General features: G+C 47.0%; 1 protein-coding gene and 1 pseudogene across 2 annotated transcripts in view; one reads left to right on the top strand and one right to left on the bottom strand.

Moving 5' to 3' along the window:
- Nucleotides 1-622: 622 nt before the first annotated feature.
- CAMK1D (calcium/calmodulin dependent protein kinase ID) overlaps nt 623-25,739 on the top strand; it is a 428,166-nt gene continuing 403,049 nt past the window's right edge. For both annotated transcript variants that reach the window (XM_028114662.2, XM_028114661.2), the window contains exon 1: nt 623-1,070. In XM_028114662.2, the coding sequence (XP_027970463.1) occupies nt 979-1,070 (92 nt within the window). In that variant the 5' untranslated portion in view covers nt 623-978. The remainder of the gene's footprint in view (nt 1,071-25,739) is intronic.
- LOC114217715 (peptidyl-prolyl cis-trans isomerase H-like) overlaps nt 18,788-25,739 on the bottom strand; it is a 140,561-nt pseudogene continuing 133,609 nt past the window's right edge.

Raw genomic sequence — 25,739 nt, 5'->3', positions numbered from 1 at the left:
GGACCGACAGGCTCCGGGAGCGCCAGAATTGGGCCGGCACGGCGTGGCCCGAGTCAACGCCCACCTCCGCCTGCATCCCCACAGTCTCGTCCCGTCGCCATAACAACCGGCCCCCGCCCGCCCGCTCCGCGCCGCCCCGGGACGCACCGGCCACTGGCCCGGGTGCTCGGGGAAAGCGCCCCCACCCTCGGCGCCTCGGATCCGGGCAGCCTCGCACTCCCGCCCCCACCCCACTGCTGCCAAGCACAACGCAGAGGCGCCCCCTCCCGCCGCCAAGGAGGAAAGCCCTCGCGCCCCCGGGACTTGATTGCAGAATTACTAAAGCACCTCAAGGGGCTGGGGTCCTCCCGCGCGCGCTCCGGCGCCCTGCACCTGCCGGGGTCCCCCGCACCTGCCCTCTCCAGGGCTCCAGGGCGCGCGCCGCGGCCAGCCGACGGCGGTGCCCCGCGCCCGGTGCACGGCGCTCCCGGGGAGCAGGACATCCCCGAAGGCGGCAACGCGCCGGAGGCGGGGAGGCGGGAGGCTGCCAGGGCGCGCGGGGAGGGCGGAGAGCCCGCGGGAGGAGGAGGAGGGGGAGGAGGGGGAGGGAGCAAAGCGGGCGGCGGGGAGGGAGGAGAAGGGAGGCAAGAAAGTAGCAGAAAGTGAGGCTGGCAGCCGGCGGCAAAGGAGCGGGGCGAGCGGCGGCGGCAGGAAGTCTGTGCCCGAGACGAGCAGAAATAAGAGCCAGGGAGGGACCGCGGCGGCGGCGAGAGTGAAAGAGGAAACTGCAGAAGAGGAAGCTCTGCCGCAGCACAAAGTCTCCTCCGGCTCCCGCGCCGAGCATCCCCGCGCGCCGGCCCCAGCCCTCCGGACAGGCTCGCCGCCGCCGCCGCCTGCGCCCCTGTCGCCGGGCACCCCCTCCTCAGCGCGCCCACCCCGGCCCCACGCGCCCCGGCCGCGCCGCCTCGCCGCCCTCCGCACACGCCGCCCTTGTCTGCCATGGCCCGGGAGAACGGCGAGAGCAGCTCCTCCTGGAAAAAGCAAGCTGAAGACATCAAGAAAATCTTCGAGTTCAAGGAGACCCTCGGAACGTAAGTGGGGCTCCGGGAGAGAAGGGTGGAGGTACCGGCGGCCGCGGGTGCACAGGCGGCGCCTGCTGGCACCACCACCGGCCACCGCAGCAGGAACCGGCTGGTCGCCGCGTCCTCATTGTCCGGTTCTCGGCTCTGCAGAGCCCCCCGCGTGTCCAGCGCGTGGGTCTGCGTCCCTTGGGCGCGGGTGGGTACCGCTCCCGGGCGGGGGCGAGAGGAGCTCCGAGCTTTTGGGAGGACAATCCCCGGCAAGCGACTTTCCACTTCCCCTGACACCGCCGCCCTCTCGACTTCTTTCTCCCCACGCGTGACTGTGGGCTGAGCATGGTGATTATGAGTGTTTCCTGGCTGTGTACGTTTACTCACCGTGTGTGTGGGCGCACCGTGTAGATGACAGATAGGGTCTTGAGAAAATGGGGCTTCGGTCATTCCCATTTCTGTCCTTCCACCATGTATTCTTACAGAATCGACATCTGCACGTACTAGGTGTAGACAAGACTTTGGATGCCACGCGATCATGGAAGGGAAGAATTTCGCAGTGTGCAGGGTCACGTGTGGGTAGAGCCTTACCTGAGTGCATGTCTGTTTCACATAGGCTCAGCCACACACGCTGGGGTGCATGTCTCCAGGGAGAGTCTGTGAGTGTCTCGGTACAGGGGACTTCTCTCCCGGGCTGTCTTTAATCCAGTGTTGGACTGCGTCGCCAGAAAGCTGAAATACTGAGGAGAAGTCAGTGGCATCAATGCCCCAAGCATATGCTGCTCAGTTCAGCGGGTGCTCTCTTTCTGCCCAGGAGTTGGTTTTTGTTTGTTTTGTTTTGAAGCGCCCCGGAATAGGTAGGGAGGCTGATAGTGAAAGAGAATCAGGCACTGCTGGTGAGTCTGAAGTTCAAGTTATTTTCTCCCCTCATGTGATCAGTATCTGTTGGTGATCGGTATCTGTCAGTATATGTATTCTCTCACACGCACACGTGTGCTATATGAACTGAACATTTAGCAGGGGTTCATGGAGGTGTTGATTAGGCTGGGAAGAGAAAGGGGGGTGTTTGGTGAGCTAAATCACTGTGTTCTTCCTTCTCCCCTTCCTTGCCTTTTCCTCCTTTTCTTGTTTTTGTGGGTTGGCTTGCTTTCCCAGAACCACATTTTTTGACCCAGATTGTCTGCTGCCCCCTACTCAGGGTCCCCCCGTGGCTGTTCAGTCATTTCCCTCGCCCCCACCCCCACATCAGCGGTGGGTCCCCCAGAGCGAAGTTGTGAAGGCAGCATTCCCAGTCACGCTTCTGATTCCCAGGAAAGCACACTGGCAAGGCTCTGAATAGGGTCTCCCAGCTGTTGTGCTGTACTTTAGGGAGGGCACCTGTGGGTATAGACTATCTTTGTTGGGATGAAAATAGAAGGGACTTTGCCCTTTTTAATAAAGAGGGGTTTGGGACTAAGGGGTGAGTTTTGGTCAAAACTTTTGAAAATTACTATTGAGGTTTATTTGGATATGGGATTTTGATGCTGGGATGCTCAAGTTATGGAGAAGCAAGAAGCATGCCCTTGCTTGTCATCCTGAGACCGGTTATGTGGCTGCAGAGGAGGGGATGGGAGAGAGCGGAGTCTCGGCATGTGGGAATGCCTTCCTTTGCGTGGCGCATCCCCACCTGAGCCCCTCGCTCTGCTCCCCCTGCCTGCAGCTTCCAGGTGGACAGAGGCCATCTCCCCCTAACTGACTCCTGCTTTTCAGGAGAGCCCTGCAGCCTCACCTCTGCAGCAGCCAGGCCGCGGAAGCTCAGTGAGCTGTGGCTTTGAGTGGCTCCTGCTGAAGCAGGCGCTGTTTGGGGGTGACTGCAGGCAGTTTTCCCTCTGGGAAGGATGGGGATTTGCCTTCTGGTACCAGAAAGGCCAGGGGAGCTGTTGCAGGACAGTCTCTTGGACTCTGGTCAGGTGCCCTGTGAACTTGGGCATGGGTCTTTGTTGGGGTCCTAAAGCTTTGCCTTCTGCCTTGGAAATAATTCCTTGAAAAGAAGCTTCCCACTGAGGCCCTGTGGTGCTGGCATGGGTTCTAAAAGAGTCTAACACAAATAATTAAATGATCAAAATGTTTTTACTGCATGACGTAGTAATAATAGTCATTATAGGTGACTTTCTTAAATGAATACCAAGTATCAGGCATTATTCTAAGTGCCTTACATGTATTTCACTCTCATAATAAGCTTAGAAGGTGGGTTTTTCTATTATCCCCAATTGGCAGATTGGAGAAAAATGAGGTGACAGAGAGATTAAGTGACTCGCCAAACATGAGCTAGTTATTAAGTGGTGGAGCTGATACTTGAATCTAGGCAGAACAACACATCATGATCCATATGGGGTTGAGCTATGTTGTGGGTTATGTAACAGTAAATATTTTCTAATAATTTGATTTAACTTGAGTATTTGGAAAGCTAATTTTAATATTAATGCAAAGAAAACATCATTCTGGGGTAACCTGTTATCTAAATATGGCAACATTTCAAAGCTTTTAGATTATCAGCATTATTTTGTCTGCTTGGACTTCGTAGCAGTGGTCTGAAGTTCAGGATGCCTGTTTCACACGGGGCCAGCTCCAGTGACCTTGACCTGAGTCCAAATAGGGAGGTCGCTTCCTGTCCTGTGCAGATGTGGAGTCTGGACCTCTCTCCTGTTTGTAATGAAACCTAGCATAAGTCAAAGGCATCACTAATCAAGATTGGGATTCATTTTCAAGATACTCTGCAGTTCCAAGTCCTTTTCTGTGTCACACCTTCCCCATATGCCTTCAGGATCCTAAGGCAGGAAAGCCCTGCCAGGAGCCAGACTGTCCTCTCTCAATGTTAAAATGCTTTTAAAATGAAGCATTGTAGGGGCACCGGGGTGGCTCAGTTGTTAAGCATCTGCCTTCAGCTCAGGTCATGATCTCAGTGTCCTGGGATCCAGCCCCTCATCAGGCTCCCTGCTCAGTGGGGAGTCTGCTTCTCCCTCTCCCACTCCCCCTGTTTGTGTTCCCTCTTTCGCTGTCTCTCTCTCTGTCAAATAAATAAATAAATAAATAAAATCTAAAATAAAATAAAATAAAGCATCGTAAAGGCCTGAGGAGCACACTTAGCCAAACTTTGTCATCTGGTATCTGGCTGCCTGATTCACGTACCTTTCCCTGAGGAGCTAGAACACTTACTGTTGAAGCCAAAGGGTCATTTAGTTTGTGTAGTCAGAGGAGACTTGCTGGAGGGTGGGGGCCGAATGGGAGGGAGGGTGGGCCCAGGAGGGTGGGAAGGAGGTGAAGGAAGCCAGGGCCAGCCTAGGCAAGAGGATCTGTCTTCGGGGTTTGGGCCTGGGTTAGCTTATATGCCTCTCAGTCAGGCCTCGGGAAAAACCTCCCAACCAGCAGGCTGCATGTAACTTCCTTTGAATGGGAATTCCAGAACCTGACCATAGCTCTGAATAAGGTGAAAGACCTAATTACTGTTTAGTAATCCACGACATGTTTTCAGATCCTTGGCACACTGTGAGAGCAAATAAATGTTGTGTAACAGCAAATTAGGGGGAGTGAACATTTCTGTCAGTGTATTTACCAAGGCTCTTCAGACCACCTCTATTTGGAGATACCTTTCAACAACTTCTGAAATTTAAAAAAAATTGCCATTTGGAGAAGAATACAGATGGGAAGAGAGCTTTGGTGTGGTGTCCAGGAAGTTCCCCAGACTCATGGAAAGCACTTCTGTAATTTCCACACCATGAAAGGCATCTGAACAGAGAAGGCCTCAGTACTTGGCATGACACAGAATGATTATCCCAATATACCTCCTTTCCTCTGGAGTATAGGAAATGGCATGTCCTAGAAAATAGATCTTCATCTCTGCAGGGTGTGAATGCATGGTTTTCTTATAGACTGAGCATTTTATGGTGAAGTAATTGCTGTCGGTAGGGGGCTGGACTGGGCATTGTGGAGGGTTTGAGCCTGGCTTCCAGGTCTGGCTCAGCCACTAATGGGTTGTGTGGCCTGTGGGCTGCTTGGTCATTTGTCCACGCCACTCTCTCCCTGTCTCAGCTTCCTCCTCTCTAAAATCAGGGGTGGGGGGGGCAGGGAAGACAAGATGGTTTTCAAGTGCTCTTAGAACCCTGAGAATTTATGGCTCACCTGTACAAGGAAGCTACTCGCTGGGGCTCTTTACAAGCCTTCCATGTGTGGCTGGTGCAGCTCATTTTTGTTTGGAGTGACATTTTTAGGCCCATGCTAGTAGCAAAGTGAAACAGCTCAGGATAGGAAGTCTTATCCCACTTAATGTCAATAGAATAGTGCGATCCCTTTTTCATTAAATGAGTGCCTGCTGGTGCTGCTTTAGGAAGAGTATAAATAGAAATATCTGTGGGGCAAGCACCGTCTCTTCCCACTAGTATCATCCTTACACTCCTTATTCTGAAATTGCTCAGTAAATACACCTGTTGAGGACACAGATGATTGAGTTATCTGAAAGACCCGGTGGAAAACACACTCAACAGTCTTTTTTTGGGATGTATGTTGCGGGGGAAGGGTAGAACGCAAAGCTGCTTCAGGTGGTTTGTATATTTGACTGGCTGGTTTAATAGTATTTATTCTGGGATTATTCAGAATTTTAGAGTCTGGGTGAAGCATTTGAAAGAATACCACCAAGAGGAACATAGGGATGGAAGCCCCTAGATTTCTCTCTGAGGGTATCCCAACTGCGGTATTTGTTAGGGGTTTGTATTTCTCAGATCTCTTGTCTAGGGGGGCAGGATATAAATTCAGCCTCTCATACATTTAAAGATATCTACTGAGCATCTGCTGTATTCTAGGCACCGCGGGGCATAGCTGCAAACAAACAACAAAAAAATGCCCTCTTGGAGCTTACCTTCTGGTAGGAGAACCAGGGAATGAAAAAGATAAGTAAGTAAAATGTAGAGTATGGTGCACATACTCTAGTACACACATGAGGGAGGAAACCAAGCAGGGAAGGGGGATTTTGTGGAGTGGGGTGATGGCAGCTTGAGGCCGGGTAGTCATGGATGGCCTCACTGAGAAGCTAGTATTTGAATACCATCTAAAGGAGCCCTGGGACATCTGAAGGCAGAATGTTCCCATCAGAGGAGGCAGCAAGAGCTGAGGGCCTGGCGGGAAGCTTGTCTGGTGTTCCAAGAGGCCCGTGTGGCTGGGAGTGGGTCGTCAGGGGAGGAGGGTGGGAGCTGAGAGAGGCATGAGGGTGAGGAAGTTGGGGGGGGCAAGGTGGAGGGGAGATCGGATTCATGGATGACCTTTATAGGCCGTCGTCAAAACTTTGTCTTTGCTCTGAGAGACGTGGGGGACATTGGAGGGTTTTGAGCAGAGGAGAACCTTGATCTGACTTAGGTGTTTCCATCATCACTGTACTTGCAGTGTTGATGATGGACTGGTGGGCTCAGGGACAGAAGTGGGGAGACCAGCTTGGAGGCCATTGCAATGATCCAGGTGACAGGTGGTTTAGAAGGAGGAAGTAGCTATGGAGGTGATGAGAAGTGATTGAATCCTGGATTTTTTTTTTTTTTTTTTTGGAAGGGACAACAGAAAGGAATTGCTGTGGTTGGGTGTGAGATTCTCCAAGGCTTTGGGGTTGGAAGAATGGTGCCATTGGATGGTTTTGGTCAGTTTATGCAAGGATTTTCTGAGTGCCTGCTCTATCTGCAGAGCAGGGCTGTCCATGCTCTGGGAGGCTCTTGGAAACAGTTTAGAAGGTAGGCTCACATCCTTTGGGCTTCTGGGCTCCCCTTGTGAGGAACTTCTGCATTTCAAATGAATTCCTTCCCTCTGAGTTTATGTCTGTAGAGGGCTTTTGAAGTGCCTCCTCCTTGGTCACAGAGGGCAAGTGGTGATAGGCTGGATATTTTAGCAACTGGAAGAACTGCTTAATTTTCTGTGAAAATGCTGGGTTTTACCTTAGAATTATCAATAGGAAGAGCAGCTCACCTTGACAGGTGGGCCTATAACTCTCCCATATATATAACTCTCTCCTATAACCTATAACTCTCCCACTTTATTTGGTGATTTAAAGTCTAAGCATTCCGGGGACGCCTGGGTGGCTCAGTTGGTTAGGCATCTGCCTTCGGCTCAAGTCATGATCCCAGCGTCCTGGGATCGAGTCCCACGTCGGGCTCCTTGCTGAGCAAGGAGCCTGTTTCCCCCTCTGCTTGCCTCTGTCTCTCTCTCTCTGATAGATAAATCTAAAAAATAAATAAATAAATAAATAAAGTCTAAGCATTCCATGAAAAATAATAAACATGAGCATCCTTGCTGCTCCTTTCTTTGACAGGATGTTCTATATTTGGGGAGGAAAAGCCAAACATTTTTCTTGATTGGGAAAAAGATAACAAACCACTGGTGTTATTGATTAGTGCGGTGGGATTTGGGAAGTTGCTCTTTGGGTAGAGAGCTTGTTCCTGAAGGGGCTGATAAGGACTGTGTCTCAAGCAGAAATTTCTGGTGCAAACGTGGCCACTGAATGGACAATAATTAGAGTTGGTAGATGGACATTCGTGTCCCCACAGGGGAGGATTTTAGGGGTAAATTTGTTGAGTTTTTCTTTGGCTAGGTCTCCATAAATCCCCTTAATCTTTCCTTTCCCCAAATAAATCTCCTTAAATCCCCTTCAATCTCTCTTCTTCTCCTCCTCTCTCCTCTGGGACAGCTTAGGGTCCCAGAGGGGGACTGTCTCATTGCTGATCAGCTTGCACGCACAGTGGTAGACCTCCAACCTCACACCTCCAATCCTTACCAGATTTCCCGGGAATCATCAGGGAGTTCACAGCCTCCTGGGGACCCATATTTTTAACTGAAGAAGGAACTGCTTCTGGGTGGCCAGCAGGAAGCCTGGTGCCCTAGTCAGTTGCCTTGAGTTTCTTTTCTGGCTCAAGATGGTCAATCCAATGCATACGTAGCTAAAACAGAAGGATATGTGGACTCTGGGAGAGATGCTGTCCTAATCTCAGTTCACGTTGGTTATGCTGCTTTGACTTTCTTTGGTGCAGGAAACCACTTTTTCCTTGGGCTAACTGTCACTAGATCCTGCTTGATTTCTAAAAAAACTGTTTATTATGCAGTAAATGGATTATTTAGGTTCCAGTCAGACCAAGGCTAACCTCCAAATGGATGCCACAGGCCAAGTTCATTCAGTGGCACACCAAGTTCATTCCACGTCTCTAGCGATCAGCTCTGTGTCTTGTGCTGTTTTTCCTAGTTATTTCAGAAGGATTCAGAAACAGAGGGATTCTTTCTTCTGGGTAACACCAAATCTTAAGGATAAGCCTTGAAAATAGCATATTTGCTGAGGTCAGGTAGGAGAGGCATCAGGAGGCCATGACCCATAACAGAAAGGTGACTCCAGCCCAACCGTTCCAAGCTGTGTGCCTCTGGAGAGGTTCCTTAATCTCTCTGAGTTAAGATGGAGATGGAAGTTGTTGCCTTGTGAGATTCTCGTAAGGATTCAGTGATGTATATGAGGTGCCTGGCACGTGATTGGGATTAAGTAAAGAGTAGCTGTCATTAACTCTAGTTGCTTTCAGTAGCTGTGGTTGAGGGGCACTGCCTATGGAAATTCAGGGCCAGGACCATGGGGAAGAACACGTCAGTATCTGTTGGAAATTGATTTTTGGAAGCTCTTGTTGCAAATATGCAGAGTGGTGCATATTTGGCCTCCCCCCTCCCCCGCCCAAATTGGTTTAAGAATCCATCAACAAGTGTTCAGTCAGCCAGGGACGAACCACTGCTGGGTGTTGGGCCCAGCACCGTAGTGAGTGGCTTAGTATATCATCTCTGAGGTCGCTGGGACAGGAATGCAAATCGTGGTCCACTGCTTCTCGGCCATCTGGGTTTGGGCAAAGTATTTGGCCATTCTCAGCTTCATGTCCACAAAACAGGATAAGACGGGCACATAATCTCAGGGCTGTAGGGAGGATTTAATGAGAGCCCATGAAAACCACTCTTAGTACAGTGCGTGGTCCCATGAATATGTTCTCGTTCCCTCTCATTAGCCTCTGTTGTGCTGGAACACTGCTCCTCAGAGGCCATTTGCACAGATCTGGAGGGTCCATGGGGCCGCCGTTCAACATTTGCTCCCCCCAGGAGGGTGATTAGTTCATAGAGTGCTAGCATTAACCAAGAGACTCCGCCCGAAACGTCCTCCGGGCCAGCGCGTGTGCGGGAGTGACCTAGTTTGCTGTACATCACAGACTCATTCTTCCTCTGGTTATCTCATCAGCTTTGTCTCCGCACCTCTCTCTGCACCCTGAGCTGGGGCTTTTGTTTTGTTTTGTTTTAGCCTGTCCCTGTCTGCATCAGCTTGTGCAACAGTTCTCTGAGCAGTTTCTGTCTTCCCAGACAGCTCACAGGTCTCGGAGCAGCCGTGGCCCCGCTCTGGCTTCAACCGGTGCTTTTCCTTTCTGAGAATGGCTACAGTGTGTCAGCTTTTTTTCTCATGGAAGAGAAGGTTCTGACTTGAGGGCTTAAGTAATTTATTTGCCATATGACAAAACATTGTGGAGTTTTGTAGTTTAAAGCTCATATGTCCTGAATGGATTTTAGTGGCGAGAGTATTTCAGAAATGGCAGCATTCTGTCTGTACACCACATGGACACGTGTAGCAGTTTATTTAAAAAATATCTTTATGGGGGGTCGTTGGAGGGGTGGGGTAAGATGTCAAAAGTTTCGTTCCCCAGGTCTCAGGATACAGGCGTGACAGCTGGGGAGCGGGTCCCTTGTCTTGACCTCTCCATTTTAGCCCTTTTAATGGCCAAAGTCTGGGGTGACAATTTATTGGGACCTCTGTCATGGGGTGAGCAGGGGGAGAAAAGGCTCTGACAGTTCTACTTGACAGAGGACCTCCCTGTCTTTCATGACGACACACATCAGTGCAATTGCCTTTACACCCAATGGAATTTGGTGCTGTAACTGGAACCCTAAAGGTTTTCAGTACAGCCTCGGATGTCCCTGGTTTTCAGGTGACCCTCCTGCCTGCCTCCTCCCACAACTCTGTCCCCTCTAATACTGAGACCCACAGTATTGTGGGGGAAAAGACCCCCCACAAAAAAACCAAAGCCCCCAAACCCAAAAGCCCCAAATCTTTTGTAGCGTTAGAAAACTTGTGGGTGGAGGGAAGAGAGTGGGTGCCGAGTGGGAGGTTTGGCAGAGTGATGGAGGTGGCAGGTGTCCCACAGGGCTGGTGCCCCTGCCCCCAGGTGTCCTACTGTCTCTGGGCTGCCACTTCTTTAGCCTTGATAGGAATGGCCGCTTGAAAATTGCCTTGAAACATCAGAAGATAGGAACACCTTGAAATAGGTCGAGGGCCCAGCCATTCAGGATGTAAGCGATTTTGAAGGAAGTGCTTTTTCTCCCAACACCTAACTGGAAAGAATTCATGTTTGAATGTAAGGCGGGAGGGAGATAGGTAATTGTGGTCTTGGGACTTTGGGGGGACTGAGGAGGCTCAGATGGGTTGCAAACCGGGAAGAGGAGGGCTGAGTGAGGCCCCCTGCAGAGTCATGACAAAGCTGGGTGCTTGCTGTCCTGGGCTCCCCAAGGGGGGTGCCGTGGTATGGCCTCTGTGTCTCCCCAATCCCTCCTCCCAGGACCAGGCCGGGACTGTTAGCACTGTAATCCATCCATGGCAGTGACCCCAAAGTTTGTCTAGGCTGGAGTAGGGTCCTAGGTGACCCCCCAAATTTCATTTGTTTAAGAAGAATATGCCTCGAATAACAACAATAAAAAGCTTGTAATGAACATTTGGAGCAGACCTTGCATAAAAGTTGGGGACAGCTTGTATCTGACAATATGTGCAGGAATGATACTACTTGTGGGTTCTTCCGGCCTATATGAGCATAGTCAGCAAAGATGGAGTTTGTGGTCCTGGTAAGGATAAAAAAGGAACGTGGGCTTTTTGTGGCCCTTTTGGCTCCTTTCACAACTGGGATATAATAACAAGACTTCATATTTGTGTGTGTGTGTTTAATTTTGGTAAAAAATACATAACAGAAAAGTTAGCGTCCTAAACCATTTTTAAGAGTATGGGTCAGTGGTGTTGAGGACGCTCACAGTGCCGTGCACCCATCACCACCGTCCATCTGTAGAACTTTCTCATCCCCCCAAACTGAAACTCTGTCCCCATTACACACTTACTCCCCAGTCCACCCTCTCCCTAAGTCCTTGACAATCACCATTCTACCGCCCGTCTCTATGAATTTGACTGCTGTAGGTGCCTCATAGAAGTGAAGTCATAAAATATTTGTCCTTTTGTGACTGGCTTATTTTACTTAGGATAGCATCCTCGAGGTTCATCCACAAAGAAGCATGTACCAGAACTTCCTTCTTTTTCTTTTTTTCCCCCTTGCCTTTTAAGGCAGAATATTATTCCACGGTGTGTCTATACCCTGTTGTGTTTATTCATTCATCTGTTGGTGCACACTTGGAGTTACTTCCACCTTTTGGCTGTCATGAATAATGCTTCATGGACATGGAGGTACATGTGTGTCTTCAAGTCCTGGCTTTCAATTCTCTTGGGTGTGTACCCAGAAGTAACACTGCTGGATCGTATGGTAATTCTCTGCTGAAATTTTGGAAGAGCCACCATGTTGTTTTTCACAGCCATGTCGTGTTTTGCTGTTTGCAAAATGTTTTTACCTGCATGATTTGGGTATGGCCCTCACTTTACAGATAAGGAAATGGAGGTTCAGAGAGGTCAAACGACTCATGGGAAAACGCTGCTGATTGGCAGGTGGGGATCTAAGTGTCTTCTGAGTCCCCAGCTCAGTGCTCTTTCTCCTGTGTCACACGGTTTACAAGCTAGTTAGAGGGGTTGATGGGGATAGAGAATATTAAAGAATTAAGAAGAAGTACCTCCACTTGTGTGGACGTATTATGGTATGGCAAGGAGATGGGCTCTGATTTGTAACAACTGCTGATTTCCATGGTATAAATACTCCCACGTGGAATGGTTTCAAGCTGCCCGTGGCCTAACGACCTACTGCAAAATTCCTGAATCAGGCTCTTACGAGCAGGTACGAGGTGACTCCGGCATACTTCTGAAGGAACCTCGAGGTCAGGAGATTGGAGTTGAGTCCTAGCTCTGTCACTTGAGAGCTGTGGAATCATGATCTTATCCTCTGTTATGTCTTGATTACCTTGTTTGTTAAATGGGATAATTACACCTGAATTATACCTGCTTACGTTACAGACCTGTTTTATGTCCTAAATGAGATAAGGCAGGTGTAGTAAGGCCTTATACAAATAGAAGGTGTTATCATGTTATGAAGATTATAGCCTTAAAAATATTCCTTTCTCATAAATGTCAGTATCACGTACACTCTTTGAAACCTAGCTATCATCTTTTGGGCAGTGTTCCCATAGAAGTTGGGCTGGGTGTCAACCTTGACTCTGGAAGCATCAACAAAAACTAGAATTTCATAGTATAGTTTAACTGGCTCTATTGAGGTGTTTGTTGTTTTCATTCTTAGTGTTTAAGTGATTGGTACCTTAAAAAAAACTTTATAAAAGCAACGTGTCATTCTAGTAGAGAATTTGAAAAATCTAGAAGAGTGTAATAAGGAAGGCAATAAGAATTGACTTGCTGTCTGGATGGGTCCTGGGTAGTCAGTCTCTCTGGAGGGTGGGGAGATCTCAGGAGAGGCCCCAGAGGTCAGCTGTTGGGGCTGCGGTCAGGCTGTGGTTATTTACTGATTGGTATGAAAATATTTCAATATTTTACCAACTTGGCTGATTGGACTCCTCTGCACAGGTTGGATATCTGCTCTGGATATAGGGGTGATGGTCTTTATTGAGTGCTGTGGGTTTCTAACTACTTGCGTTAGGTTGGCGGTGGGGGGAGTGAGGGCGTTGTTGGGATTATTGTCATGGTCCCATCTCTACCCTCATCGGCACCTCTAAACGTGTACAGAGTCTTAAGTGGGACAGAACCTGGTGCCAACGGGAGACCCTGCTCAAGAGACGTCTGGTTGGCTAGTTATACATGTGGGAAGAAAGAGGTAAAACTATATCCAAGTGTGGCTGACTCTCCTTGGTTGGGGTAGGACAGGAGAATCTGGCTTAAGGCACTTCACTTATAAAATAAATACTGTTTGCTATAGACTGAATGTTTTTGTTCCCCCTCCTGCAAATTTGTATGTTGAAACCTAACCCCCAGTGTGGTGGTATTAGGAGGCGGAGCCTTTGGGAGGTGATTAGGTCATGGAGGTGAAGGCCTATGATGGAATTAGTACCCTGTTGTAAAAGAGACCCCAGGGAGCTCTGGGGCCCTTCCACCACGTGGGGACACGGCAGGAAGGCGGTCGTCTATGAACCAGGAAGTGAGCCCTCACCAGACACTGAATCTGCTGGTGGCCCTGTCTTGGACTTCCAATCTCCAGGACTGTGAGAAGTCAGTTTCTATTGTGTATCAACCACCCAGACACTTGTATACACAGTCCTGCCTTCTACCGAACTGCTCACACCCAAACCTTCAAGCCAGCCTCCCTTTAGAACATAGTACTCACAATCAACTCTTTCTTGCAATCAGAAGCTGAAGTCTTTCTAACTCACTTGGATACTGGCCAGGCCAGCTCTCTCATCAGTGGGCTGCCTGAGGTCCCACAGTTAGTCTGGACCACATCCAGAGCTTGGATGTCATGTTATCCCTGATGAGGGTGACAGTGAACATTCAGAGGCACCGTCCCATCACCAGCCACATAGCGACAGTTACTGGAGAAGAAACCATCCATGTTAGAGATCTCTTACTTCAGCCGTTACTGTTATGTTCCTCAGTAATTCACTTTGTAGGTGCAAAATGAGCTCCCGAGGATGCATTTGGCTCCAGAGAGAATTCAGAGCCAGGAGCAGTGAGTGCCGTTGCCCCCTCTGTGTGTCCCGCCCCCCGGGCGTGCTGTGGCTCCTAGACCACGGGTCCGCAAGTCGGTGAGAGGGAGCCACATTCGGAGACCTGAGAGCAGAGTGGGGGCTCCTGTGGCCCCCATAGGGTCTCACTGCCAAAGACTCGCATTCGGAGCCCGTGTGGAGGCTTCCCCACACATGGACAGAGCAGGCCTCACACACAGATAGCGCCTGGCTCAGATGGGACACCTACACATTTCATCAATATTTGCTGAGTGAATGAGTGGGTAAGTGGAATAAAAGGAGCATGGGCTTTGATCAGATTAAGGAAGTTCAAGTCCTAACTGTGCCATTTGTGAGCTATGAGACCTTGAGCAAATGACATGCTCTTTCTGAGCTTCTTTCTGTTTTCTCCTATTTAAGTGGGGATAACAGTACCTTACCTTTCCAGCTTATTGTGGGCTTTGGTTGTAAAAAAAAGGGGGGGTACAAAGCATGCTACATATTTTAGGAGCTAAATAAAGGGGCACTGACTTGAATTTTAAGCAGGTAGATGTTAGACCCCATCGTGTGATTTAAACTTCATTGAAAAGGTCAGGAGTACCATTAGAGATTCATTCCTTTGGCTTAAAGCATTTTCTTGTAAGAAATTAAACAATAACAGCCACTTCTAGGTCAGTGGGAAAGAGTTTATGTTTTGTTAGAATGAGTTTGGAGAAAGAGATAGGAAAATGATCTTGAAAACCACAGGGGGCTGGACTAGAATTAAGGGGCAGTAGTCACGTGGATGATGCAAGAGGGGGAGATTGGAGGCCGCGAAGTGAGCCAGACTCACAGTGTTCATTCAGCAAACAGTTTGTGAATATTGGCCACATGAGAAGTACTGTGACGGCCTGGTAGATATTCTATCTCTGTGGCCTGTGATGACCATACTCTGTGATCCTGATGGTCAGGTTGAGGCCCGGAGGAAGGACAGTGTGCTTTGTGTCCTGGGAATAGATGAAGAGCTGGTCATGGGATTGTTTTTCTGGTAGACTGTCTCCCATGACCCACTTCCCAGATGGCTGTCATGTATTCATTTAACACACAGCTGCTGCTGTAGCCGAGGGGGCTTCAGTGGCAAATGCGAGATGTGGTCCCCCTGTGCCCCACAGGTAGGCAGATGCATTCCAGTCTCTGTGCCCCGCTCCTGTGGTGTCTCCTGCTTCCACTACCAGGGCTCTGCTGCAGGGTGGTCTCTTCTGTCCAGGGTCAAGTGTCCCTAGACATAAGCAGGCCACCTGGGGCTCCTCTCTTCTCTTCTTCAGTCTTAGATTCTTCCCAGTTGAGGGTCAGTTGTTCCGAGTTTTCCCTTTTGTGAGAGTTTTCTCCGACGGAACGAGAAGCTCTTTGAGAGCAGGGGCCATCTCCCACCCGCGGTGTCCCCCGAACCGCCCCCCAGTACCTTGGCACGCTGCGCAACAGATGGAGACTTTGTTTGGTTCAGTTTTAAAAATCCCGGACTCGCGAAGTTGTCTCCGTAGCTGCTCAGGAAGCTTGCTTTTCTAAATGTTTTCATTACTGATAAGCTCTTCAGAATGTTCCGTCCCTCTTTTCTTCCTCCGGATTTTGTCTCTATAGATCATCACCGCTTTTCTGCTTGTGGATTACTGACTCAGTGGATTAGCTGGGGTGAACTTTTAATCTGTGGGGCTTTGCCTTGCTTCCTCCCTCAGCCTGCTGGCGGGCTCTTTCTGTTGGCTACCATCAGGACTGCGCTCCGGGAAAGAAGACTAGTTGTCAGGGCCCCCAAACAGAGTCTTCCTCAGTAGGACAGCCCAAAACGAAATATAAATGAAGTTTGAATCATGACACCCTTCTGTCAGTTGGGTACCACAGTTGGCTGTGTCCTGTGGTGTCCTTTTAAATACTATTTTCTGGGGGCGCCTGGGTGGCCCACTTGGTTAAGCGACTGCCTTCGGCTCAGGTCATGATCTCAGGGTCCTGGGATGGAGCCCCACATTGGGCTCCCTGCTCGGCGGGAGGCCTGCTTCTCCCTCTCTCACTCCCCCTGCTTGTGTTCCCTCTCTCGCTGTCTGTCTCTCTGTCAAATTAAAAAAAAAAATACTATTTTCTGTTACTTTCCGTCTTGAGATATCCCACCTCAAGCATGGCTTGTTGTGGTCTTGAGATTACTTGTGGAAGCAAGGCATACTTGGCTTTCTCATCGTTTCCCTTGCAGTTCCGGCCTTTAGTGGCTTTGTGATTTTTTTCTGCATGTCAGTGTGTCTAAAACCCAACGATGATCCCTTCATTTTTCTTTAGTAGATGTGATGGCCGTAGAACTGCAGATGGGATGAAAATTTCTGGGCATATACAGTAGCATTTCCTGATGTTTTTCCCTCAGGATTTATTGAGCCCTTTGCCTCAGTGTCCCAGATGTAGTCCCTCTGAGGTAAAAGTTTTCCTTGTTCTCGGTACCTCGGCAAAACCTGAGTGAAAAAAAAATGTGCCTTTTCTCTTTTTCCAACACCTATATTCTGGATGTATTAGATTTTTTGAGGAGATTGCCAAGACTGGAGTTAGTGCAAAGGCGTGGAGGTGGTTTGAAAAAGAATAATATCTGCTAGGCATGGGATATGTCACTAGACACTTGATCAATTGGTGGGTCATTTAATTTGTCAATGACCCTGTGTATTAAGGACTGTTTGACAGTTGAGAACTGACTGACCCCAGGTCCCGTGATGCATAAGTTGCAGGACAGGGATTGACCCTAGATCTGTCTGAAGAAGCGCTGGAAGGCTGTGCCTGGCTCACAACCGGGCTGACTGAGGTGGAGCAGGCTTCTCCAGGGTGTGTCCTAGAAATCTGCACCACTGGTGGGAGACTTGTGTGCTGGTGTGTCATAACTATGGTTCCTGGGTCTCTAGATCTTCAGCCTCCTTCACGGGTGCATTGGAGGCCTTGCCTTCGGTGCCGGAGCTGGGGAGTTGTATTATGCTCAGTGTGCAGAAGGGCCTGGGACTTGGGCTCTATGACCTGGCTTATGCTTCCTCAGAAACCTCTGTGTTGAGAGAGGATGGTGCCTCAGGACTCGTTTATAGGTTAAGGATCCATGTTGTTATTGAGTTGCTATTTTCGTACAGGCAACATGAAGAACATCAGTTTTTTTAACACACCCAGAGAACACTGAGATTTCAAATCAGACTATTTGCAAAAGAAAAAACTGTGCAAAATACACATCATTTATAGCTTAGGTATCCATTAACAAAAGGTCATGTGCAATTCAGGCAGATATCCAGAAATTCAGATTAAGTCAGGTTTATTTATTTATTTATTTAAATTTTTATTTTTTATTTTTTTATTTGAGAGAGAGAGAACACAAGCAGGGGGAACAGCAGAGGGAGAGGGAGAAGCAGGCTCCCCACCAAGCAGAGGGCCCGACCCTGGGATCATGACCTGAGCCGGCAGACACTCAACTGACTGAGCCACCCAGGCGCCCAAGTCTGGTTTATTTTCTGAAATGGCTAGTAAAACGTGCACAGGAATGTGATTTCTATCCTTATCCCTCCTGTTTGGGCTGGTGTTGAGCTGCTTACTTAGTGGCTTGTCGAACAAGTAGGGGACAAATATTGTTATATTGCTGACTCTCAGCTCAGTGTTCTTTTTTCACTGAACTTTTTAAAATTGTTTTTGTTCTGATCACACAAAAATAATTATTTCCCTTTTCTTGTTACAAAGTATTATAAGTGCTTTTCAAAAGTTTATTAGATCAGATTTACTTTTTCTCAGGGCTTGGCAATTAAACAAAATCATTAGCTGTGCAATAAAGGACTCATTATATACTATGTGCCTTAAATGGTTTCTTTATATTTTCACTAATTAGAATATACCAGGAGAGAGCCAATAGAAATATTAAAAGTTTTGAACACCTGCTCTATTAAGGAAGACGTGCCAGTGTGATGTGCAACATTACTCATTGTTTCTCTCCAGGATTTGTTTGGAAATCTGTTTCTCTAATGATTTATATGCAGGATGACCTTTTCCCACCGTTCCGGGCAACGTCTTTGCATAAAGAAACACTTGAAGCTGTACTGAGTTCACATCCAGAGATAATCAGGAGCCGAGCTTTTTCATGTTCCAGTTTGAGGTTCTGACTTTGCCTGGGTTTCATTCTGGAGAAAGCATCTGACACACGCAGCTGAGCTCACAGGCCATGTCGCATCCCATTAGGCCTCATTCCTTTGGATTCTAGAGTGACCTCCTGGGTCCTGGACACTGATGCCTTCTGGGGCCAGCTTCACTGTGACACAGGGTCCCATGTTCCTCTAATGTGTTTCTCCCTCTGTCTTGAAATTCTTGATATTTTTTGAACAACGATTCCCTTCCCCCCCCCCCCCCCATCCTCATTTTGCACTGAGTTCTGCAAGTTACAGAACTGGTCTGATCCCTTTTAATTAGAAAACTTTTCCCTCCAACCTTTCAGCCTGATGTCAAAGGGATTTTACTGATTGATTAAACTTTTCTTAGGGTTAGTGGTTAAACAATTTTTTGAACACTGAGAGTATTGGGTACTTGGGGAAGTCTTGTATTGTGATGTCCTGTGTGGTAATCCTACCCAGGCATGGTCATACATTTTTTGGTATATAAAAAAAATCTTTGAGGCACTACTTTGCAAAAATTTGAGGTGTTCTCAGAATGCTGTGGCCTGCAGACTTTCTCAGTTTTATAATGGATTAAAAAAACAATTTTATTTACAGTTGGAAACTTAAACACAGAAAATCTTGGGTTCTGCATCTGTGACACTTCCAAGGCCTCTTGATCAAAGAGGGCATCAGCAGGCAGGGAAGCCAACACACGGTCCAATCCAGATTATTTTACTCACGCGCATCACCCAGAGCAAGGGAAGGCCTGATCCATTTTGCTGTGGACCTCAGCTCCCCACACTGTGATATCACCATGGGGGGTTTGGGCTTATTGTTGGGGCCTCTGGGAACATTCTCAATCTTTCGCATCACTAGAAGTCTGTCAGTGATTTTTTTCCAAACACCACGTGCTTCCCATCCAGCCAATGACATTTAGAGCAGGTGATGAAGAACTGGCAGCCATTTGTACTGGGACCACTGAAGCAGGTCTGGAGCTGAATGTCTAAGTTTAAAATTTTCATCTGCAAATGCCCCCCCCCCCCCAGTAAATACCCGTGACTCTAATATCTCCGTCAACAAAATCCCCACCCTGAATCATGAAATCCATTATGACCCTGTGGAAGGTGCTTCCTTTGTATCCTGTTGGAACCCCACCTTTTGTATAACCCTGAAGAAGGAGACTTGGAATGATGATGACAGGTAATCGTAGGCCTTTTCAGCTTACCACACACTTGAGCCGAGGGACTCTCCTGAATTCTCCAGTGCAGAACTGCCTAAAATTCTTGGCTGTCTTAGGCACAATGTCTGCAAAGAACTGGATCTTCACGCGGCCAACTTCCCCTGGCTGCCAGTGCTGACATCAAAACATACTGGATCTTATAAGTAGGTCGTTGTCTGTGGATGGGGGTATAGTCCTCCCTAGGCCTGACTCCTGGCTCTCCTGCTCACCGGCCGTATGTGTGTGGAATGCTGAGCCTCTGTCATTCATAGAACGGAGATAACAATGGCACACATTGTCTAAGATTGCTAAAAGATTTTGGTGAGATGTGCAGAAGTTTGTGCTTTTCTTGTTGTTTTGTTTTTGCATAATGCCTGGTATATATTAAGTGCTCAATAAATGTTAGCTGAAATCACTTCATTTTGGGCCTATTTCTGCCACTCTGATTCATGGCCAAATATGACACCTTTAACTCCCAGTTTGATAGCTTTCAAAAATGTGTCATAAAGCAAATGGATCAGCATAGATCTTTTAGGAGAATTTTAAAAAAAGGAAAAAAAAAAGGAGGGTGTTTTGAGATGTTGTCCTTGCATATGAAGGGCAGGGATTGCTAAATTTCCTGGTAATTGATATGTCAACGTGTAGCCAGAAATAATATTTGGAGGGTCAAACTGAAAAGAGGTAAGAATGCAGTTCATCACAGGTACACACACACACACACACACACACACACACACACACACACCCTAGTAAGAATGCAGTTCATCACAGGTACACACACACACACACACACACACACACACACACACACCCTAGTAAGAATGCAGTTCATCACAGGTACACACACACACACACACACACACACACACACACACACACACACACACACACCCTAGTATATTATAGGCCCTATGGACACAAAAATGAAAAGGTCACAACCGCTCCTTTCCTTAAGGAGTTCTTAGAAGGTACCCTTTCATGATATTTGCTACATGGTCCCACAGAGCTGGAAAAAGGGAGACATTTGCTCATGTGGTTTCTTCTCTGATGTTACAGTTTACCGACCATGCACCTGCAGTGTCTTAGAACTTGGCATTGCAAGGAATGATGGGAGAGGGCTGCAAAAGAGAACAAGTGAGTGTTTGGCTTGGGTGACTGTGTGTGGGGGTGGGCTAGGAGCGGGGTGGAGAGGAAGCAGATCCGATTTCAGATCAGGTGAAACCCTTTTCCCCTCAGCCCTGAGAGCAGCTGAGCCTGTTCCAGCCGCCAGTTAAGCGGATACATGGTTTCAAGTATGAGATAAAGTTCCTAATGCTGCGAGGTTTCAGTCACACTTGTGGCCCATTCTGTGTCGTAATTATTCGGTCTGACAACAGAAAGGAGGCTGAATAGTCCTTTCCTTTTATGAAGCAGATAACATCATGGCACTTCTGCTTTTCATGTGATTATTGATTTTATAAAATAGATTGATTTTTATCATGGTGCACACAAATCAATATATTTTTATAGAGCGTTTCTCACCTAATGTAAGACTCACATATTCACTAATGATATAATCGGCTAGTCTGTCATTTACCCATCTCTTTTGGCTTAAAATGAACGGCTTGATGTTCAGATGAAAACAGCAAAAAGTATATCCCTGCGTGAAGTAGCTAGTGCATTTTATGAATTTCTTCCATTTCAATTTAGTCAAAGGCCTTAGTCTTTTCTTTAGACTTAGGGAAATAAAAAGGAGGTGAAGTGGAGAGAACGAGCTGTACCTTCAAAATAATTGTAAAAGGAGGTCACTTTTGTACATACATTGAGCACCAACAATGGGCCAGGTGCTGCATAAAGCCGCAGAATTAATGCTGCCCCCTTGCTGGTGTGCTTGCGGCCTGATGCAGACCAATGTGATCAAAACCTGCAGTTTGCTAAGAGAAATCCTGGGTAGCGTTTCTTAAAAGGGAAGTAGGAAGAACGTGAAAAACATGTCGCTTTATTGTGAACATGTCATCTGTCAGGTTCCTCTGGTAACCGGGCTCAGCCTGGGTTTGTATCATGCGGTCCTCACATGGCCTTGAGCAGATGTAGGGACATTATGGATTTTCAAGCCACAGAATGTTGACTCTGGAAAGGGCCTTGTGAACATCTTGTTCTTTGATCAGGTTAAGGAAACAGAGGCCTGGGACCTTCCCCAGGGCCACACCGTGAAAGGTGGCAGATTTGGTGTAAATAATAGGAACTTTTGTGTGCAGGGCTCCTTCTGTGATGGCGCTGGGATTACAAATGCTCAAGCTCTTTAGGGGACGGAAATGCATGTCGGTTCTCCTTCGAGAGGAGTAAACATGATTGCAATCTGCCTTCTTCTTGTCCTACTTTTGATTCCTTATCAAACTCTCAGGGAGGCTGAGGAGTGTGGTCCTCGGGAGCCCCTGTCTCCGCTGTTGTGAGAATTCAGTGAACCGGGGCGCCTGGGTGGCTCAGTCGTTAAGCGTCTGCCTTCCGTTCAGGTCATGATCCCAGGGTCCTGGGATCGAGCCTCGCATCGGGCTCCCTGCTCGGCAGGAAGCCTGCTTCTCCCTCTCCCACTCCCCCTGCTTGTGTTCCCTCTCTCACTGTGTCTGTCTCTGTCAAATAAATAATAAAAAAATCTTAAAAAAAAAAAGAATTCAGTGAGCCGACAGAGGTCAAGTTCTTAGCACAGCCCTGCCTCACAGTGAGCACTCAATCACCGTGAGCCGTGACTGTCAAGAGCTACGTGACATGGGTGAGCGCAGATGGCTGTGGGGCTGGCCTTGTTTTCTGTGCTTTATTACCGTGTGGCCTTTGTCCTTCAGCGTCAGCGGCTAGGCTCTCCTGCCTGAGGGGGCTGCTTTCATTTCAGGAGACCAAGTGTAGGAACCCCCCATCTGCTAACTTATTGTTGGGTTTATTTCTGTCATGGCTTGATGATTTTTAGTTGTTGATGAATGGTTTTCTGTGGCTGACATTGCTAATTAGGAGACAGCCCCGTGTGTGTGTGTGTGTGTGTGTGTGTGTGCGCGCGCACGCGTTTTTGCATATAAGAGATATTTGATATTGTTTAATTAAGTTTCGTGTCGTCTTCTGGAAAGCTGGTTGTTCCGCTAAGCCCAGCACCTGGCCCTGGGAGGCGTCCAGCCTTGACTCTGGAAGGAGTGTCCGCTGAGTTTCCCGAACAAGTCACTCTCTCAGCAACTGCTCTGCTGCACACAGATCTCCGCTCCTTCGTTTTTCCCCTGCTTGCCAACGGGGTGCTAACCTTTCTGAGACAGGAAATTTTGTCGGATGCATACAGTTTTCACAGGTAGGAAAATATATTGTCTTCAGGCTCGTTCTCAAGCTTTCAAAGAGGACAGAGCGGACCTCTCAGGATTGATTAGAATCACAGTCTGAGTTTTTGGAAGGTGGTGATGTAGCACACATACTGACACGGCCCGAGTTCACCTTCACAGTGCTGGGCAGTTCTCATCATCTTGTTAATTGGACGGTTTCAGATGAGCCAATTAGCCTGTGTCAGGAGCATGCTAAAATGGGAGAGATGGGGAGTTTGGCAGTGCTGTTGCTGATGAGTTTTCAGAGCGCAGACATGGCTTTTCTGGGGGCTTGGGGACATAAGGTAATTCAGCCCATAGGCTTTTTTCCTATGCGACTCTTTTAAAGGAGAACAGGCAAACACCAATTGCATTAGCTCCTATTTGGAATTTATTAGTGAAAACCATGGTTTAGAAGGTGTGCCGAGTCGGTGCTGGGCCTCATCAGCCCAAACTCCGGCACCTTCTGTCCCTATGATACTGTGTAATGGTAACGCACATAAAGTCCTTATGGTGTGCATCACACTTATTCCAGATTATAAACTGCTTGTGGATGAGCCTGACATACCTTTCGGTAACTTGTATGGGATGTTGCACATGAAATACTTAGAAATGAAATGGAAGATGTAGCTGTCTACCAGAATACAGATGCAAAAAAAATATGAATATTGCTTTGAAGGATTTTCAGCCCCAGAAGTTTGAAAACCAGAAATTATAATGGGTAAGACAACTCCATTTCCTGAACACTTTAGTTAAGAAATACTTACGCTATCAGTAATAATAGCACCTACTATGTTCCAGGCACTTTATGAAAAGCATGTCGTGTAATCTTCACAACGTTCCTGCAAGGTTATCCTTTAAAATTTTTAACAGTTGGCATAGAGAGGATAAATAACTTGCCCAAAGATGTACAGCTAGGAATGGAAAGACCTGGGATTTGAAGCCATATCTTTTCAAGCCCAGATTTTTTCCCCTGTACCTCTGAATATGTATCCCAGCTAACCAGATGTTGCTGTTATATAATTTGTTTAGGGGTCAGAGCAGATGATCTGCCTTTCTGAGTGTAGTTTTTGATCTGAAGTATTTGGTGTGACTAAATAATCAAATTAAGTAACTGTCAAATCCCTCTTTGTTCTGGATTTACAGATTTAAATACAATTAGAATAGATTTTCCCCAAATGTTTTTTTTAGGTACTGTGAAGAGCCTTTTGTGGTAGAACTAATTTTGGTGGGTAGGACAATGAGAACTCAGGGAACATTCAAGCACAAAAACTGACACAGAATTTCAGAACAGGCTCAGAATGAAGTCTTCCTTTGACTAGTGAATTGAGTGACTGACAACTCAGGCAAGTGTCAAAATGACTTTAACTTAATGCCCACTGCTTGGGCTTTATCTTCGCAGGTGTTTATTTCACCAGACACAGGCTTTGGATTTCATTAAATCCGTCCATTTCAAGTCTCCTTGAACTTCACAACCACCTGAGATTTCCTTTTAATATGTCACTGCCCCTTTCTGACCTATTATAAGTACAAAGGTTGTTGAAATTGTGTTAGAGAAATAAATATTGAGGAAACTGTACAATTGGAAATGGGCATACTTAGGACTTTTATGAAGGGGTAGAACACTGAAATAACCTTTTTACCTTCCCACAAAAATTACAGTTAAGAATTCTACTCCCAGAGCTAACATCATACTTAATGGTGAAAGAATGAATGCTTTCTCCTCAGATCAAGAACAAGGCAAGATGTCTGCTCTCACCAGTTCTGTTCAACACTGTACTGGAGCTTCCAGACTGGACAGTCAGGCAAAAAGCCAAAAAACAACAACAACAAAAAAACAAAATAAAAGGCCTCCAGATTATAAAGTAATAAGCCTCTATTTGCTGTCTCTATTTACAGATGACATGATCTTATAGAGAGAAAATCCTAAACTCCACTAAAATCTTCATTAAAAATCTGTCTACCCCTAATATGAGTTCATCAAAGCTGTAGGATACAAAATCAATTTATAATATACACTACACAAAATCATTTGTATATATATTCTGGGAATGAACCATCCAAAAACAAAATTAATAAAACAATTTCATTTATAATGGCATCAAAAAGAATAAAACAGGAATAAATTTGCCAAAGAAGTACAAGACTTGTACACTGCAAAGTATAAAATATCATTGGAAGAAATTAATAAAGTCCTAAATAAGTGGAAAGACATCCTGTATTAATGGATTGGAAGACTTAATAGGGTCAAGATAGCAAAAGTTCCTAAATTTATCCAGAGTCAACATAGTATCTATCAAAATCCCCAGCTGCCTTTTTTGCAAAAGTTGACAAACTGATCCTAAAGTTTATATGGAAATGCAGAGGACCCCAAAACAGTATTGAAAAAGAACAAAGTTGGAGAAATCACACTTCTTGATTTCAAAACTTATTACAAAGCCACAATAATCAAGACAGTGTGGTGCTGGCAGAAAGACAGACTTCTATAGCTCAGTGGACTGGAATTGAGAGTCCTGAAATACACCTTCACATTTATGGTCTATTGATTTTTTTTTTTTTAGATTTTATTTATTTGACAGAGAGAGACACAGCGAGAGAGGGAACACAAGCAGGGGGAGTGGGAGAGGGAGAAGCAGGCTTCCCGCCGAGCAGGGAGCCCGATGTGGGGCTCGGTCCCAGGACCCTGGGATCATGACCTGAGCGGAAGGCAGACGCTTAATGACTGAGCCACCAAGGCGCCCCTGGTCTTTTGATTTTTGACAAGGGTACTTAAGACAATTTGATGGGGCAAAGAATACCCTTTTCAACAAATGTTGCTGAGACAACTGGATCTCCATATGCAAAAGAATGAATTGGGACCATTACCTGACACCATATACAAAAATTAACTCAGAATCGTTCCATGACCTATATACCAGTGCTAAAACTATAAAACACTTAGAAGAAAACATATGTGTAAATCTGTGTGCTTTGGAGTAAGCAGTGTTTCTTAGATAGGACACCAAAAGCCCAAGCAACGAAAGAAAAAATAGACAAATTAACACTTCATCCAAACTGAAAACTTTTGTGCTTCAAAGGACATGGTCAAGATGGTGAAAAGACAACCCACATAATGGGAAGAATTTTTTTTGCAAATCTGATAAAGGGACTG

The sequence above is a fragment of the Eumetopias jubatus genome, unplaced genomic scaffold (assembly GCF_037043125.1).
Source record: "Eumetopias jubatus isolate StellerSeaLion01/CBP00866 unplaced genomic scaffold, mEumJub1_p1.0 scaffold_8, whole genome shotgun sequence".
In the NCBI taxonomy this organism is placed as follows: Eukaryota; Metazoa; Chordata; class Mammalia; order Carnivora; family Otariidae; genus Eumetopias; species Eumetopias jubatus.
Note: the sequence above shows the minus strand (reverse complement) of the source record. Positions and strands in the feature narration are given on the sequence as shown.